Here is a 17,597-nt window from a genome sequence, read left to right as displayed (position 1 = left end):
TGGCTGTTTGTGGAATGAGACTTTTTATTAAAGTGTTCAAAACTATATACAGTGTTGTTCATTTAGCTCAACAGGATAACATATATTGTGAAAAATACGCTAAATCAAAGCCTTCAAAATTAAAGTAGAACATTCATTTGATGTCCAGTCTGTTCTAGAGTTGCGAAGAAATGTGTTTGTTGGTGAAATGAATAATAGGACTTAGTTGTTTTTCAACAAAAAACATGACATTCTCACGTTAAAGTTTTTCAGGTATATTAGTAAAGATAATTGTCAAAGGTCTCAATTTGAGTTGACAAAAACAGAAATGTCACTCTCTAAAATATCAATCTGTTGAGATAATTTCTTACATCATTTTAACAAAAATGCAGAAGTAATGATTTTATAAAATGTTACACAAAATGCACACCGTGTTAGGATTTCCTATGTTAAGTTAACTAGTTTTGTGTTAGATGTTTACCCAGTGAGGTTTGGCATATGAAAATACAGGTACAAAGCATTATTGACAGGAAGAAGTTAAGTACAAACGCATTTACAAACATATTAATGTCTTTTGAGACAAATTGAACAGCCAATGTCTTCACAATTGTCTCAAATTCCTCTTAATTCTGTGTGTGGTTAGGGGAAGTGCATATAAAAAGCTTCAAGTAAAGTAAAAAAAGGTTGTTGCTCTTCTGATCTTGTTTGATTGATCACTTTCATTTAGTTCCTCTGCAAAGGTAATCCTCCTGTGGAGAAAACAGAGTTTCTCATGTTAGAATCTTCCGTGTTTCTCTCTCGTTTTGTATTCATTTGTATGAAAACGTATGATTTTTAGAAAATCATGAAGCTTGTGATAAAAACATTGTGTTGCGCTTCTGTCGTTCATGCTACTCACATAACAGTGGCGTCTCTGCAAAGAGACACAGGCCCAGCGCAGTGCAGATGGCATGTGGAGGGAGGGAGGACAACAGCAGATCAATCAGCTGCTTTCCATACTTTTCCACAAAGTTGTTACATGTGTCCTTATATTGTGAAGGCAAATAGTCACAGATTTTCTCCAAAAGGTTCACTATAGCATCCTACAAGTCAGACAAGCAAAACGAAAAAACCCAGAAGCAATTTATAGTCAGGCTTTTGCTCGTCAATTAAATTATTAACATCTTACACTTTTTAAATGGTGAACCAGATTTCCAACAGAAGCAGTCTTACTTCAGTTCTCTCTTTTGGCAGCATGCTCTCTATTGTTTTTATGAAGAACATGCAGAAGTTACAGATGGGATTGAGTTGAACCTATGAAACGAAGAAGTGGTAGAACTTGAGAGTCAATGCGGAGTTGTGCATGAAATGCATATCAGAGCAGAATGTATTTTTATGACTAATAGCATCTTAAAGTTTTAGTTTTTATTTTGAATGCATGAACATGAAAGTACAATTCCATTTGTTTTCCAGTGAAAACTGTCTATTGAGTATTTACCAGTCCATTATTAAATGATTGTCAATGAGTGAGGGCATTGTTAGGCCTGATGTGAGTCACTGCAGCACTGCATGCACCACACAATACAAATATTACAATCAAAAATGTATGTATTGATATGTTACTTTTTTACTGCAAGTTCATTAAATGCTGCCCTTCCACTAAGATCGCTGACGGTGATATATCAGTGATATAGAGCACAAATTAAAACAGAATAGGAACTGTGCCATTTATATTTTCTCACACATTTTCTCACATCTGCTTATCTTTCAGCACAAAAAAGTGATCTTTCACTGTCTTTGACCGCAGGAAGGGCGTAGTCATAAAATGAAGGGGTGAATGACACACCATAATGCCAGAAGGGGCCGTTTATAATTCATTACATAAACAATAAACAGTTAAAGGAGAAGTTCACTTTCAGAACAAATATTTACAGATGATTTACTCACTCTCTTGTCATCCAAGATGTTTATGTCTTTCTTTCGTGAAGAAATAGAAGGCTTTTTGATGCAGACATTTCATTTTCTCCACAGTGGACTTCCATTACAGATTTGCACAAATCTTTGGCGATTTTTATAAATGTCGATTAAAAAGTATTGCAAAATGACGCCGTTTACATTAACCAATGTTATGCAACTAAAACCAAATTTTTTCCTCTCTCGATAAGTCATGGCAACGGATTTTTGTGGGATTTTAGTTGCAATTAATCGAATGTGACCTGTAAATGCAAGAAAAAAAAATGTTTCCATTGCTGTTTTGCATTATGGGAGTTTTTGCGCAATTGACGCTTTTCCATTAGGCATATTTTCAATTAGAAATTTCATTTTGCGCAATGCAGGTAATAGAAACGCAGCTACAGTCTGCAAGTTTGAGATTCTAAAATACTGTTTAAATGCAGCTTCTTATCTAAGGACAATTTATATACTTTTTAACTTCAAATGCTTATCTTGTCTAGCTCTGTGAGAACTCTGTGTATTCCGGTTCATGACAGTTAAGGTATGTCGAAAAACTCCCATCTCATTTTCTCCAACTTTAAAATAGCCCTACATCACTGTTTTATCTTTTTTTTTTTTTTGTAAAGGGTGTTTGACCCTACCTTGTGCATTCACTTTGTAAACACATTTTACTTCTGCAGCGATGTAGGATGATTTTAAAGTTGGAGAAAAAAAATGAGATGGGAGTTTTTCGACATACCCTAACTGTACTGAACCGGAATACACAGAGTTCACACAGAGCCAGACACGATGAGCATATGAGGTTAAAGCGTCCTTAGATGAGAAGCTGCATTTAAACTGTATTTTGGAAGTTCAAACTCATAGACACCATTGAAGTCCACTATATGGAGAAAAATCCTGAAATGTTTGCTTCAAAAAACAATTTCTTTACGACTGAAGAAAGGGTTAGGATGTGAACAAAGACATGAAATTTTTGTTCTGGAAGTGAACTTCTCCTTTAATTATGTTGAAATTAGGGATGCACCGAAATCATAATTCTTTGCGGAAGCTGAACAAAATTACACACTGTTTTTTCATGCTTTTCCCCTATGTATTTTGCCAATATTTTTTACCATTGCATAAATTAAATAGCCAATATTTGCTTTTTACAGTTTTTTCGTGCTTTTCAAAGAAAAAATCTATTAGAAAACAACAATTTAAAAATATTTATTTAACACTGAACATTTTTAACATTCTAGTAGACATTATAGCCTACCAACAAACCACAATTTAACTTAAAAGTAATAAGTTAGTGAAATAATATTCTTTGGCCATTTTTAAGACCCCCTTCTTGAATCAGGTTTTTTAATGTACATATAAATGCAGCCTTGCTGAGCAAAGGAGAATGTTAGAATAACTGTATTAATAGAGCTGTTGTAATGATTTTTATCATTTTTGTTTTACTATTTTATTTTACAGAACAACAGTAAAAATACAATACTAACATTTATGAATGTTGACTTTTATTTTGTCGGAAACCCGCAAGAAGACCTCAGTACTGCTTTTTGCTGACAGCAGCAGATTTATGAATAATTCTCATCACGCAGATTCAAAATCTGTCAGAATAAATACAGTTTGTGCATGTATTAGACAACGTAACATTCTGTAGTTTATTTCCTAATGGTTTAAGGCCATTTGGTGATTTCAGTCAGCATACAGTAACCAGCAACAACCAGCTCTTTCTCTTCTCATGGAAGACATGCGATGCGACACTAAACAGTCTCTCGTTGTCTGTGCTTGGAATGATTTTTGCATCTTTCTCAGACAGTTTTAAATGCTTTCAGTGCACACCTCTATTTGATCGCATCACATCATTGTTCAGTATACTTTATTCAGCCTTTTCGCTTAATCAGCCAAACACCGAAAGAGAATAATTCAGTGCATCCCTACTTAACCCTCTGGGGCCGACGGTCACGCCCGCGTGACCAACCTACTTTTTTAAGATCAGCGCAAAAGACATTAAAAATGCTCTGTCGGTTGAAGTCATACACATTAGAGATATACATCAATGGAAACTGTAAAGCGTGTACTTTTATTTGGGCACACTCACAAGAACAGCAGAAAGTTGTGTTTTTTTATTTAGAATAAAGAAAACAAACAGGGTGATTTCTGTTTTCTCTGTCTCCGTGAACTGCTTTTAGAAATGCGTCACTTATATCAGTCAAACACGGTGAATATTTAGCACACAAACATAAAAGTGGTATCTACTGAAAGCTTGAGATTTATGCTTTTAAACGAAGTAAGTTTTATCAAAAACAAATAATCTGTGACAAATTAATCAATATGAAACAAAGGAGATGTCTAGTCTATCCAGTTCCAACTAATTATCTCTAATGTGACCGCGCCCACTATCGCGAAATCTTTTGCCATGCAAATTAGCCATGTGCTGCAGGCGCGGCAAGGACCGGAGTATCTGTACACGAGGAAACTCCCACATCACCGCAACAAAGCAACATGACTTCAAGTTCATCTTGGTTACAGTTTGTTACTGAATGAAGATATGCTGTGAGGAATAAGACTTATATTTACCTCAACCCTAAGAAGGACGCGATGCGACGCAAACCCAGCAGGAGGAGACATTTACATGAGTAAGTCTTACTTTCATTTTCCTACTAGCTTTCGCTGTTATTTCCTTTGACAAAACATGTACACATTTTACTAGTTAGACTTATTCCAAACTAAAATTCCTGACTTTATCAAATGAAACATTATGAAGTACGTTTGATTGCATTGCATCTCTCACGATGCCAGGATATTTATAATGTTCTAGAAAAACGATGTGATTATGACTGTGAGATGCATTTATGACGTTATCTTTATGAATGTAGAATCATACTTTATTTATTTATTTTATTGTATAATAGTGTAAAAGTAATATGAGTGCTTACACTGAATGTGTTTACATCACGTTTATTAGTAATATAGTGCTAAACGATAATTATTAGTTTCTTAGATATTGCATGTCCTTTTTTTTACATTAGTACAAATGCTAGAGTATAGACTGTATTCTGACAGATGATCCTGATATGATTTTTGGTTTGTTTTGTTTTTTGTAGTGATCTCAAACCTGCTCAAAAGATGAATCCTGCCCTCTTTCCCTTGAGTCCCTTCAAACTGTTTTCCTCTGAGAGCACTAGAAACTTGAGATGTTCAACTACACTGATATTCTAGTGTAAAACAAGTTTTTGACTTTTTTTGTATTTTTTTAAGGGCACACAAAATAGCAGGTAAGATTGTTTCATTTGTTGAACAGAATTCAGAAGAAGTTTTCAGAAATGCCACAAAGTCTGTGCACATCTGTGTGGTTAGATGAGGGAGCTCAATAATGTGTCTTTGACCTTCATTATGTATGTTTTGTTTATACAGTGATAGTAAATAAAATAAAAATAATCTAAAACACCATTCTCTGAATCTTTTCACATTGTTTCCTTACCTGCTATAGTCAAGTCAATCATTGATGGGGCCATTAGGGAGGGCCCTTTTGTCTTTCAGGTGTGAATTGCTAAATATTCATGGGCCATTGCCACACCTATGAATAATCCCTTTCGATCACAAAACATGTTTTATAAAATTTAAATCAATATATTGTTTTCTCTGAACGAGTGAACGAGATGATTTTCACATCATTTGGTTGAAAAAATTCTAGCCTACGACATCCAATTATCAAAAGTCTTGTAAAGAAATGTCCTGTATGTGCTTCATGGCCTTATTTCAGTGACTTCAAAACTTTAGATTTTCAATAACCACGCATAAACATAGTTTTCTCAAAAACACAAACATGCACATTAATGTTGCTTGCATATTATTGTAGCCCAATATGTGCTGATTACAATGAAATCTGACTTTAACCATTCATATGTTTTTAAGATACTGAAAAAAGCACAAATGTCAGGGCATGTCAAAACTTCTTCAGGGCCCCAAAACACCTCAGGCCCCAGAGGGTTAAATTTCTGTTGCTTATCTTATGTCCTATCTAGCACATACCTCTTGACTAGCTCCTTGTGAAGGTTTTGCATAGAGCAAACCCTGCTCATTCAGGCCAACAGTGAGCTCGGATGGTGCTTTTCTCTCAGACTGGCTGCCACACAGTCCCAACATTGAGCAGATGTCACCATTTTGATTCTGCAATGAGGGCGAAAACATCTGTTGTATTATTTATGTAAGAATATATATTACTCATTTTTAAATATTCTAAGTATTTAGATTTAAGAAAGAACAGTCAGACAGTCCAAATTAGACTGGGTTGATAAGTTGGTTATGAATAGCACTGGGAAGTACTCACTGCAAATGCACTGAAATGTCTGATAACCAAATGTATGTATGTCTTCGCTCCATCCATACACAAAGGGATGACAGGGTGTTCATAACAAAACTTGTCCAGAGCTTTTTCAACAAGATGCTGTGAAAAGGGAACAATTCAAGATCAATATATGAACAACTCATATAGGGCTTAGTTGATGCTTCTACACAAAGCAAATTATTATAGCAAGATAAACTAGTTTCCATGGCTTAACTGTAAGAAAGTGAAACTAGCTTTTTGGTTTGAAAATAAGGCAATTGCAATTTTCGCTTCTCTAAAACAGAAAATAGATATGAACTGCCATGAGATTGTTTTGTATAGGTGGTATTTACTAGGTATGAAAATATGTAATTCAAACTATTACTTTCAATAGAAACACAATCTCACCTGTGAGTCTTGATGGGAGAGCATTTCTGTCAACAGCTGTACAATCTTTTTGCAGTCGGTGCATGTGCTGTTCATCTAAAAGATTAGGACAGTGGAATATCAAGTTGACTTAGTCATCAAAGTTATGTTCTGTGGACTCTTTGATGACTTAATCAAATCTTAAATATAAGTGCATTTCAGTGCGTAGTTTATTCACTGTAAAAAATGCTTTTCTTACTTAGCTTGTTTCCAGCCAAAATATCAAGAAGGATTTTCTAGATAAGTAAAAATGATTGTCTTTTTTTCAGAAAAAAACAAGTCAAAATTAAGTGCAGTTTTGGTTGAAACAAGCTAAATAATCTTGCAATGGGGTAAGAAAAATAATCTTGTTTTCTATTTGAAATAAGACTTTTTTTGCTTACCCCATTGGCAGATTATTTAGCTTGTTCTAAGCAAAAACTCACTTAATTTTGACTTGTTTTTTTCTAAAGATTTTTTTTTTTTTTTTTTACTTGACTAGGAAATCATCCTTGATTTAAGAATTTTTAGATATTTTTGGCTGGAAACAAGACAAAAAATCTAAGTAAGAAAAGCATTTTTTGCAGTGTTGGCTGCACAGTTAAATGCACAAAGGCATAGTTTTGACTGCAATGTGATACTGTTTCTAACATAAAACCACAAACTTTCACAACCTCTTTTTAGGGATGCATAAGTAAAAGAGAATCTATCTTCACTAGAAAGAAGGAAGTGTAAAAATTACCATTTTTCAGATCTGCTTTTAAGGTTCACAGTTCACAGATGTGGATAATATGACTTATTATTATTTGAAGGCCAATTGCCTGCAACCTACATTATACAAATAGTATTCAATAAATATAACAATAGTGATAATTTATCTTCTAATGATCCAAATGGAGCAGAACATAAAACTCATTTTTGAAATGACGCTTTCCGTATCTATTTGTTACTGTTCAGGTTATATTTAGATCAAGCGTGCACCTGTGTGAGGAATAATGCGTGAGCCTGACAATGCAAGACCTTTATTGCTATTGTGCAATATAAGAAATAAAGTTAGTATATTTGCAAATAGTAAACAAATGATCAGAAACAACTTGCAGGTTAACAAATAAACATATTTATATATTTAGTGGTGGTTAAGTTTAAGTATAAAATAGGACCTTTGATAAATCCATAAGGGGGGTAAACAGTATTAAGTGTAATTTAGTCAAACATTAACCTAGTTGACCCCAAAAAGAAAACTGGTCAAAAAGAGAGTTGACGCTAAGGCTATTTTTGAGCAATGTTGCTTGGGTACTTTCCCACTGAGAATTGGTAACAAATTTCCGTCTGGATACTTCTTAGATCCAGATACTCTTTAGACATTCTGGAAAGTTGCAATGCAACATTGCTCAAAAAGTTGCCTCATGTATCATCAGCAGCAACACATGCTTGAGTTGATAAAAGCATGCATGTTTCTACTTCTTCTATTCAATATAAAGTAACATAGACACGGTGTGTGCTGGCATGACAGTAGTTTCCCTTAGGAAAATTAACCATGGTTTTGCTACAAATAAAACCAAAACATAATAACATGGTTACTATAGTTAAACCATGGTAACCACAACACTGCAAATAATGCTTTTCTTACTTCGATTTTTTTATCTCGTTTTCAGCCAAAATATCTAAAAATTCTCAGGAAGGATTTTCTAGTATATAAAGGACAAAATATAAATGAGAATTACACTCTTAAAAATAAAGGTTCCAAAAGGATGTTTTTGCAGTGATGCCGTAGAAGAACCATTTTTGGTTCTCCAAAGAACCTCTCAGTGAACCGTTCGTAAAAAGAACCATTTTGAAGAAATCTGAAGAACCTTTTTCAAATATAAAGAAAATTGAATGCATTTGAACACTGCAAAAAATGCTTTTCTTACTTCATTTTTTTTTTGTTTCCAGCCAAAATATCTCAAAATTCTTAAATCAGGAAGGATTTTCTAGACGAGTAAAAATTACTTTGTTTTCAGAAAAAACTACTCAAAATGAAGTGTGTTTTTGCTTGAAACAAACTAAACAATCTGCCAATGGGCTAAGAAAAATAATCTTGTTTTCTGTTTGAAATAAGATTTTTTTTGCTTACTCCATTGGCAGATTATTTTGCTAATTCTAAGCAAAAACTCACTTAATTGTGACTTGCTTTTTTTTCTAAAATATAAAAAATAATAATTTTACTTGTCTAGAAAATCCTTCTTGATTTAATAATTTTGAGATATTTTGGCTGGAAACAAAAAAAAATGAAGTAAGAAAAGCATTTTTTGCAGTGTTCAAATGCATTCAATTTTCTTTATATTTGAAAAAGGTTCTTCAGATTTCTTCAAAATGGTTCTTTTTACGAACCGTTCACTGAGAGGTTCTTTGGAGAACCAAAAATGGTTCTTCTACGGCATCACTGCAAAAACATCCTTTTGGAACCTTTATTTTTAAGAGTGTAATTCTCATTTATATTTTGTCCTTTATATACTAGAAAATCCTTCCGGATTTAAGAATTTTTTGATATTTTGGCTGGAAACAAGACAAAAAGTCTAAGTAAGAAAATCATTTTTTTTTTTTTTGCAGCGAGGTAACCATGGTCTCACTATACTAACCATAGTTAACCATGGTATTTGTAGCAAAACTATTGTTATACAAATATCAATGGGCCAGAAAAACATGGTTACTACACGGTTAATTTTCGTAAGGCTTATAAAATGAAGAAAATGTAGGCTATGGGGTAGTAGTAGCATTCTCAGTTTATTAACAGTATTAACACACATTATATTTATTTTCATTTGAATTTCACTACAAATGACATGCAAATTGTAATTTTTGAATCAGATTGGTCACTCACCATACTGGATGTTCGATGGTCTGCACTTCTTGCCCATCCTATAGACAAGACAGAACATGTGAGGTATTGCTTTATGAATAAAATGGAATTGCATGGAGTCTACTTAACTCGAAAATCTTAATTCAACTCCTAACTTATTCTCTTTTAGTAATATTAAGCGTGTTAATTATTCGTGTTACAGTTTATAAACACGCATATAACCTGTCTAGCTTTACTACACATTTAAACTCTCTTACCTGAGGTCAGGGTAGAAGCAGTGAAGAGAAAAAAAGCGACGATGGCAACCTGCATGATGCTGTTCTGGAGTGAGAAGTGCTCCTGCACTGCTGTCAATGAAACAACAAACCTGAACGCTCTGTGTCTAAATGTTTTACAGTATTTTGAAGAGGAGGAAGTAGCGAGATTAATCACAAGCCAGCGACAGTCTTCCTGATTCGTCACAAGAACAGGTAGGTCTGTTCGCATAAACATAGATTTCATTGGCTTTGGAAGGCGAGTTAGTCATAGGTTATGTTTTGTTTTTTTTTATCAGCGGAGACGTGAACGGGTGAAAGGGTTAATGGAGGTAGCTTTATTTTAAGGAAATAACACTTACGTTTCCTCCAAAAGACTTGATTCTTTGCTTGAGTATCGGCACATGGAAGCGTATTGAACAACAATAATGAAGTGTGTATCTAATGTGTGCACCACAAAAAATGCTTTTCTTACTAAGATTTTTTGTCTTGTTTCCAGCCAAAATATCTAAAAATTCTTAAATCAAGAAGGATTTTCAAGACGAGTAAAAATTATTGTCTTGTTTTCAGAAAAAAACAAGTCAAAATTAAGTGTGTTTAAAATAATCTTCATTCTGTTTGAAATAAGATTATTTTTCTTACCCCATTGGCAGATTATTTTGTTTATTCTAAGCAAAAAATCACTTAATCGTGGCTTGTTTTTTTTTTAGAAAACAAGAAAATAATTTTTACTTGTCTAGAAAATCCATCTTGATTTAAGAGTTTTCAGATATTTTGTCTGGAAACAAGATCTAAGTAAGAAAAGCATTTTTTGCAGTGTGATTTTGGCCGACTCTGTTTCAGAATCTGCACACTTCCACTCAAAAGTTTACATACCCCTGTAGAATCTGCGAATATGTTAGTATTTTTAACAAAATAGGAGGAGATCATATACATTCCATGTATTTTAATTCTGTTCTCTCCTGAATAGGGTATTTCACATAACAGATGTTTACATATTGTGCAAAAAAACAAGTTTTTTTTATGCCATTTACATTTATTGTGAAACATTACAATATGCTGCCAAAAATGCATAAATGTTTAACTTTTTAATCATCCTAAAAACATAGATTGGTGCATTGCAGCATCAAGAAAATCAAATAGGCCTATAGGGAAGGTGTCCTCAGTGTCCACAAGCTTCACACAGCAATTTCATCGTCTTTTTATTCAGTAGTAAACATACTTAATTTTCTTTCAAACAAACCACAAAAAAATAAAATAAAAAAAAAAAAAATCGGAAAGAGTAAAGAAATATCAAACATGAACACAAAAACTAAATAATATTCATTGCAGAGCTGTAAGTTTAACCTCCTCACTGATGTGGATTTACTAATTATTTTCTAGAAGTGAAAGATTTGAATTTTATTTTACAACACTATTGCTGGTTTAAACATGTCTGTGTATATTGGATAAGCTAAAAGAAATAGATTATTATCACACACACATCATATCATACAGAACACTTGTTTAACAATAGGATTTAACAATAAATTAATTCTAATATGTAACCCTGGACCACAAAAGCAGTCATAAGGGTAAATTTTTGTGAATAAATAAGCTTTGAATTGATGTATGGTTTGTTAGGATAGGACAATATTTGGTTGAGATACAACTATATGAAAATCTGGAATCTGAGGGTGAAAAAAAAAAAAATATTGAGAATATTTTTACTCGTCTAGAAAATCCTTCTTGATTTAAGAATTTTTTTATATTTGGCTGGAAACAATAGGAAAATATTTTTTTGCAGTGAATTAACCATGGTCTTGCTACACTAACCATAGTTTAACCATAGTATTTGTAGCAAAACTATGGTTATACAAATAGTAATCAATGCGGCAAAAAAACATTGTTACTACATTTTTACTGAAATAAAACTATGGTTAATTTTCGTAAGGGTTATAAAATAAAGACAAATGTAGGCTATGGGATAGTAGTGGCATTCTCAGTTTATTAACAGTGTAAACTTTAGAACTTATCCACACAGAATGTTTATTTTATCTGCATTTTACTACAAATTACATGCAAATTGTCATTTTTCAATCACCATGGGAATGCCGAATGTTCACGCTTTTGAGAAATATTGAGAAAATCACCTCGAATGAAGTTCTTAGCAATGCATATTATTAATCAAAAAATTTGTTTGGATATATTTACATTTATATTTTCTTGATGTAATGATTTTGGCATAAAAGAAAAATCAATAATAATAAATCAATAAATCAATAATATATTATTTAGATTTTACAGAATAACAGCTTCTTGTGTGTGGCATAGGCAATTAAAATATAAAAAATACCTAATTTGATTTTAAAGGCCTATTAGCCGCTAAAAAAGAAAGAAAAAATTTGCAAAGTAATAATAGTCTTAAAACAACTGTACTGCATTCATATGAAATGAACTAGATTTAGTTTAACTTTGGGTGGCCCAAAATCAAAGGATGTGGCTGGCACATTAGAGCACAAGAGTGTCGCGCCTCCCGCAAATAAAAGCCTGCACAGTTTCCAGAAGCAGTGAACTTGACAGCTCTGCTCTCCTCTGATGTGCCTCACGGATCAGAGGGATTCCGCGGAGACTACAAGATGACAGGGGTCATCAGGGGCCAGCTGCACACTTTAAAAGCACTGTCCACAGCTCGGCCACCGCGATCACTCGGACCTCAGACGAGCCAGGAGAAGGAATCAGACGCGTTAGATCAGTTCACAATTGAAAACTTCATCGATTAGCAATGGGAACTCAGCCAATCATATTGTTCGCCGTCTTGATGGGTTCACTGTTGCGCGCTGGATGCGTAAAGATCGATAATCACGGCGCACTCATGGGAGAGCATCGTAAAGCCTTCTTAGGTCCATATTCTGACCTCAGCCTCCAGTCGTATCACAGGTACCCACTCTACATGATGCAGTTATACAGAGACTTCAGCGGAAAGATGACAACTACCCCAGCCAGTGAAGACAACCCAACTCTTCATCAGTCTGACTTCGTCTTAAGCCTGATTGCACAAGGTAAAACACGCACTATTGCTATTTGCTTTAACCTGCCTAAATTATTTCTGCATGTCAAATGTCAAAGCGATGGAGAAACGTACGGTGCACGCTGAAAATTAAATGATAAAATCTAAATTGGCCTGCCACTTAACCAATTTAGCCACATACCTCGATTTCTACCGATTTGACACTTAATGGGACATCAGGTTGCCACTTGTTACAGTGCGCAACCTTGTCATTTGGACATTTGGTGACTCTTGGAAGCAGCCTACGATTAAATGCTATGCATTTATTAGTGCATAAAATGGCTAATAATTAATCATCATATTTTATGTTTCATTAAATTTATGCATTTGGCGGACGCGTTAATCTAAAGCGATTTGCATTGCATTGTATTCTGTCAAGTACCATATCAAAGTACCATTGCATCCTTAACTGTGCTAAGCAGTTTTGTAATTTGCAAAGAGTATTGGTCTGAATACAAAGCAAGCAAGATTTTTTGGTTGGTTGTTTGTTTGTTTGTTTTAGTAAGTAGCACGCTGCATACCTTAACAGATTTATTCAATAAAAGCACATGCGTTTTATAGAAGAGGAACGCCTCAGCATCTGGGGAACTTGTGGGCTCATTATCAGGCCCGTCGCTCTCCAGCTATCTGACCCTCAGCTTTTACAACTCAGTAGTGTCACAATGCTTATTCAACTTTAAAGAGCTGGCTGTTTTATGTACACGGGTGTGTGTATTAGCCCTTCAGACGTCTGTTAGAACGCGAGGTTCAATACACATCTCTTGTCAAGCAGCTCTTGTCCTGACAGTGTGCTGACATTTGGCCGCTCCGCGCTGACAGAACCTGCTGCCTGTTGTTGAAAATAATCTGACTACATTTCACTACCGATTTTAATTGATGATGTTTTTTATTTTAATAATCAAAAAATAATGGGAAAAGTAAAACATTAGCCTATTACGAATTACAGTCATTGAGAAAAGGTAGAACATGTTTAGTTATGCTGAAAATAAGTCACAATAATTAAAAAAAAAAATCGAAAATTGTGCTGCCAAATTGAATAATCGCGATTAATCGCATCTAAAATAAAAGTTTTTGTTTATGTACTGTACATGTGTGTGCTGTGTATATCTATATGTACAAAGACATAAATGTACATGTATATAATAAAGAAATATTTACAGAACATTACCAGAACACTATTTTCACCAGCTAAAAAATGGTTTTAAGTCAGTTATTTCTATCTTTTGCTGTAGTGTGTCAGAAATATCAGTTTACATTTCTAATGATTGTGCCATTAATTGAAATAATCCAGTAAGATTCTTATTTGCAAAGTCTGACAACACAGAGATCTGGGGCCTCATTTATAAAACTTTCTTACGCACTGATTTGATCTTAGAGTGTTTGTACGATCAAATCCACGTCAAAATACAGATTTATAGAAACCGTCTTTTTGGCGTACGACCGTTTCCTTGTGGTAATGCCTGGTATTGCAGATAGTTCAGCCTCACTATAATTTGATTTCTTGCGCTCCTTTTTTCTTGCCATTGTCACAGAGTTTTTGCTTTAGGTATGAGCTCATTTTATATGTTAATTAATTAAGCAGGGGCGTTTCGACGGCGGAACATTCAGCTGCACACAATTCCACGATCATTTGTGATTTATAACCGAATGACTGGCGTACGCATGGATTTCGTGGTACGTTCGTTTTCTCTGAATCGCTCTTACGATCAAATCAGAAAAGTTCTTAGATAAAATCAAGGATGGTTTCTACGCAAGTCTTTATAAATGAGGCCCCTGATCTCTTCGTCATCCAGTCTGTCTGAAACAAGAAACAACTGAGACAGACTATAAATCCAGAAGAACTGTGGCAATGTCTCCAAGATGCTTCAAGAGGCCTGCAAAACTGCCTGGAAAAATTGTGTGCAAATTTACCTATAGGGCAAAATCTGCTTTAAACACAAAGGATGCACACACCAAATATTTATTTCATTTAGTTAATAGAAGTTAACTGATAAAGAAAATCTTATGAAATTATTTTTGACAGCATCCTCATTTTACAGCATTTTTACACAAGTGCCTAAATCTTTTAACAGTACTGTAGCTTTGCAGGTAGGTTTCTTGAAGCGTCTTGGAGACATTGCCACCGTTCTGGATTCAGTTTGTTCTGATTTTTCATGTCATTCCAGACGAACTGATGAAGATGAGATCAGATCTCTGTGTGGAACACTGGCTGTTGCTCCTTGTGCAAACAAAAATCTCACTGGAAAACCATTTTTTTTAGATTTTTTGATTGATCGATTTGACACCACTAAAAACATTGTACATTTAGGCATTATTTATGAAAATATAATTTATCATATTATTTAATTTTGTTAATAATGAAAATTGGACTAACCTTCATTCAACTGATTAAAAAATATTTTCAATGTTTCCTACTTGATACATTTCTAAGAAGTCAATTAAATAAAAATAGTTCGGAGCATTTGTTCTAATAATTTTGGCCATGATTAATTGCATCATTTTGGATGCAGTTAATCACGATTAATTGATTTGAGGGCACTAAAAACATTCTACATTCAGGCCTTATTTATGAAAATATCATTTATTATATAATTTAATTTTGCTAATGAAAAACTTTCTTTCTATTTTTTTTAATCACATTTTTTAATGCAATTATTCACGATTAATCGATTTGAGGGCACTAAAAACATTCTACATTCAGGCCTTATTTATGAAAATATCATTTATTATATAATTTAATTTTGTTAATGATGAAAATCTGACTAACCTTCATTCAACTGATTAAAAAATATTTTCAATGTTTCCTACTTGCTATTTTTCTAAGAAGTCAATTCTTAAAATAGTTTGGAGCATTTGTTTGCACGTCGTCAACCTTTGAATGCAAGAAGTCATCATTTGTGTGAATACACCATTAGCAAAAAGTGATACAAACATTTTCTATTTATTTTCCAGACTGTCATCAAATTGGTGAGCGATGGACCATGACGTTTGACATGTCTTCCCTCTCAGCGAGTGACAGCATTCAAATGTCGGAGCTCCGCATCCGTCTGCCAGCGTTTTCAGCATCCAGTCGCGTTATTGTGGACATCTTCCACTTGCGTAAACAAGATTGTGAGTCAAACTCGGTGTTTTGTCGCCAAAAGCGCCTTTTTATAGGCAGCATCAAGTCAGTGCCAGGCACTCCAGCAGCCTGGAGAGTTTTCAACGTTACAGATCTACTCGAGCACTGGCTGAGTCAGGGAGCGGAGACACCTGAGCATGTCCCGGATGGAGAGGACACCGGAAGCGGAGAAGACTTACCTGAACTGGTTGCAAATAGCTGGCACAGAAAAATCCAGCATCCCACTGCAGAACGAGTTATGATTGTAGTTTTTTACAAAAACAACTTTTCCCACAGTGGCCAGCAGCGTACTTCCAGCTTGATCAGTACAGTGGCCCACTCCAAATATGTCATCCTCAACCAGGCACCAGGTGTAGCTCAAGGTCGACGCCACAAAAGAAACCGGGTCGAAAGGATGCGCGCAACAGATGATAGAAACGCCACTGGAATGGTAGCACCTCTAGAGCAACAACAAGGATCGCTTTGTCGGCGAGTCGATATGTGGGTGGATTTTGATCAGATTGGATGGGATGAATGGATCGTGCATCCAAAGCGCTATAATGCTTACCGCTGCGAAGGCGAATGTCCAAGTCCGCTGGATGAGTCTTTCAACCCAACAAACCACGCCTATATGCAGGTGAGAAAAATAAATGAATAGAAAATTACTGTTTTGTTTTAATAGTAAATTTTTTTCGGTCCCACTTTCACTGTAAAAAGTTTTCACCAGATTCAACTTAAAAATCTTAGTTTTTAAGTTAAATCAGCTTAAAACTACAAGTCATTTTAACTTATTACAATAAAAATGAGTTGATATAACTTGTAAATTTAAATGGCTTAAATTGATTTAACTTAAAATCTTAAGACCGCTGCTAAACTTAAGTTTTTAAGTTGAAACTGGTGAAAACTTTTTACAGTGTAGGTGGCCTTAACTTTTATATACTTACATCAAAAAAATAAGTGCAATGTACTTAATGTGGTCATGTTGCATTGCAAAACACTTTTGCTTCTATTAAGGTGGGATATGGGTAGGTTTAACAGGGTATAAGGGTTTAACAGTGGTAATTACAGAAAATTAATTACATATAGGTTTTAAAAATATATAAGTACAATGTAAAAGCATGTATGTACACAATAAGTACATTCTACCAAATGATTAATTTAAATGAAAGTACATAGTAGTTAAGGCCACCTAATATAATGCAATGCATATTTTATGTGCAACATAGCTCTCTCTCTCTTTTTTATTTGATTTGTATTTTTTTAATAGACCAACAATATCTAGAATTAAAGTGTTTAATGGCTTTTAGTGCTACTATATGTGGTGATATAACGTGCTTGCTTTCTCTTTCCAGAGTTTGTTGAAGCTTTACCATCCAGAGCGCGTCACCTGTCCGTCCTGTGTGCCGACGCGCCTCAGCGCGCTCTCCATGCTTTACTATGAAGGCGATGGTGTGGTCATGCGCCACCATGAGGACATGATTGTGGAGGAGTGCGGCTGTCAGTGAAGTGTGTTGCTGTGTTCTCATAGTCTGATAACGCTTAAAAGGTTTAAAAACGTTCCATAATTCTGTTTTTGAACGAAAGCACATGATTTTAGAGAATTACAAACGAAACCACTGAAAAGCTGCGGAAAGTATGCAAATATTTAATATTTAAAAGAAATGTAAATATTTTGTATTTGGGATTTTTTTTTTAAAAGAGTGTATATTTTTACTTAA

The 17,597-nt window shown here is 34.4% G+C and overlaps 2 protein-coding genes across 2 annotated transcripts; one reads left to right on the top strand and one right to left on the bottom strand.

The window, feature by feature from the left end:
- Positions 1-238: 238 nt before the first annotated feature.
- Positions 239-9,920, bottom strand: sftpbb (surfactant protein Bb). Its single transcript, XM_073839439.1, has 8 exons — positions 9,734-9,920; positions 9,498-9,535; positions 6,638-6,712; positions 6,233-6,349; positions 5,935-6,072; positions 1,192-1,272; positions 878-1,061; positions 239-728 (listed from the first exon to the last, which is right to left on the bottom strand). Coding segments are annotated over exons 1-8 (690 nt in total). The 5' UTR covers positions 9,789-9,920; the 3' UTR covers positions 239-726.
- A 2,574-nt stretch (positions 9,921-12,494) lies between these two features.
- On the top strand, positions 12,495-17,384 carry spaw (southpaw). The gene is made up of 3 exons (XM_073841409.1): positions 12,495-12,771; positions 15,732-16,516; positions 17,232-17,384. The coding sequence occupies exons 1-3, from the start codon at positions 12,495-12,497 to the stop codon at positions 17,382-17,384; spliced, it is 1,215 nt and encodes a 404-aa protein (XP_073697510.1).
- The last annotated feature ends 213 nt before the right edge of the window (positions 17,385-17,597 follow it).

The sequence above is a fragment of the Garra rufa genome, chromosome 5 (genome assembly GCF_049309525.1).
Source record: "Garra rufa chromosome 5, GarRuf1.0, whole genome shotgun sequence".
Classification (NCBI taxonomy): Eukaryota; Metazoa; Chordata; class Actinopteri; order Cypriniformes; family Cyprinidae; genus Garra; species Garra rufa.
This window is presented reverse-complemented; position numbering and strand designations above follow the sequence as displayed.

Bases quoted from the DNA above. Each gene is read 5' to 3' on its own strand.
- sftpbb (XM_073839439.1), bottom strand. From the start codon at position 9,788: ATGCAGGTTGCCATCGTCGCTTTTTTTCTCTTCACTGCTTCTACCCTG. The intron at 6,350-6,637 runs GTGAGATTGTGT...CCCTTTTCACAG, and splicing joins TCTCCCATCAAGACTCACAG to CATCTTGTTGAAAAAGCTCT. The intron at 6,073-6,232 runs GTGAGTACTTCC...CCCTCATTGCAG, and splicing joins GACATTTCAGTGCATTTGCA to AATCAAAATGGTGACATCTG.
- spaw (XM_073841409.1), top strand. From the start codon at position 12,495: ATGGGAACTCAGCCAATCATATTGTTCGCCGTCTTGATGGGTTCACTG. The intron at 12,772-15,731 runs GTAAAACACGCA...TTTATTTTCCAG, and splicing joins CTTAAGCCTGATTGCACAAG to ACTGTCATCAAATTGGTGAG. The intron at 16,517-17,231 runs GTGAGAAAAATA...TTCTCTTTCCAG, and splicing joins CAAACCACGCCTATATGCAG to AGTTTGTTGAAGCTTTACCA.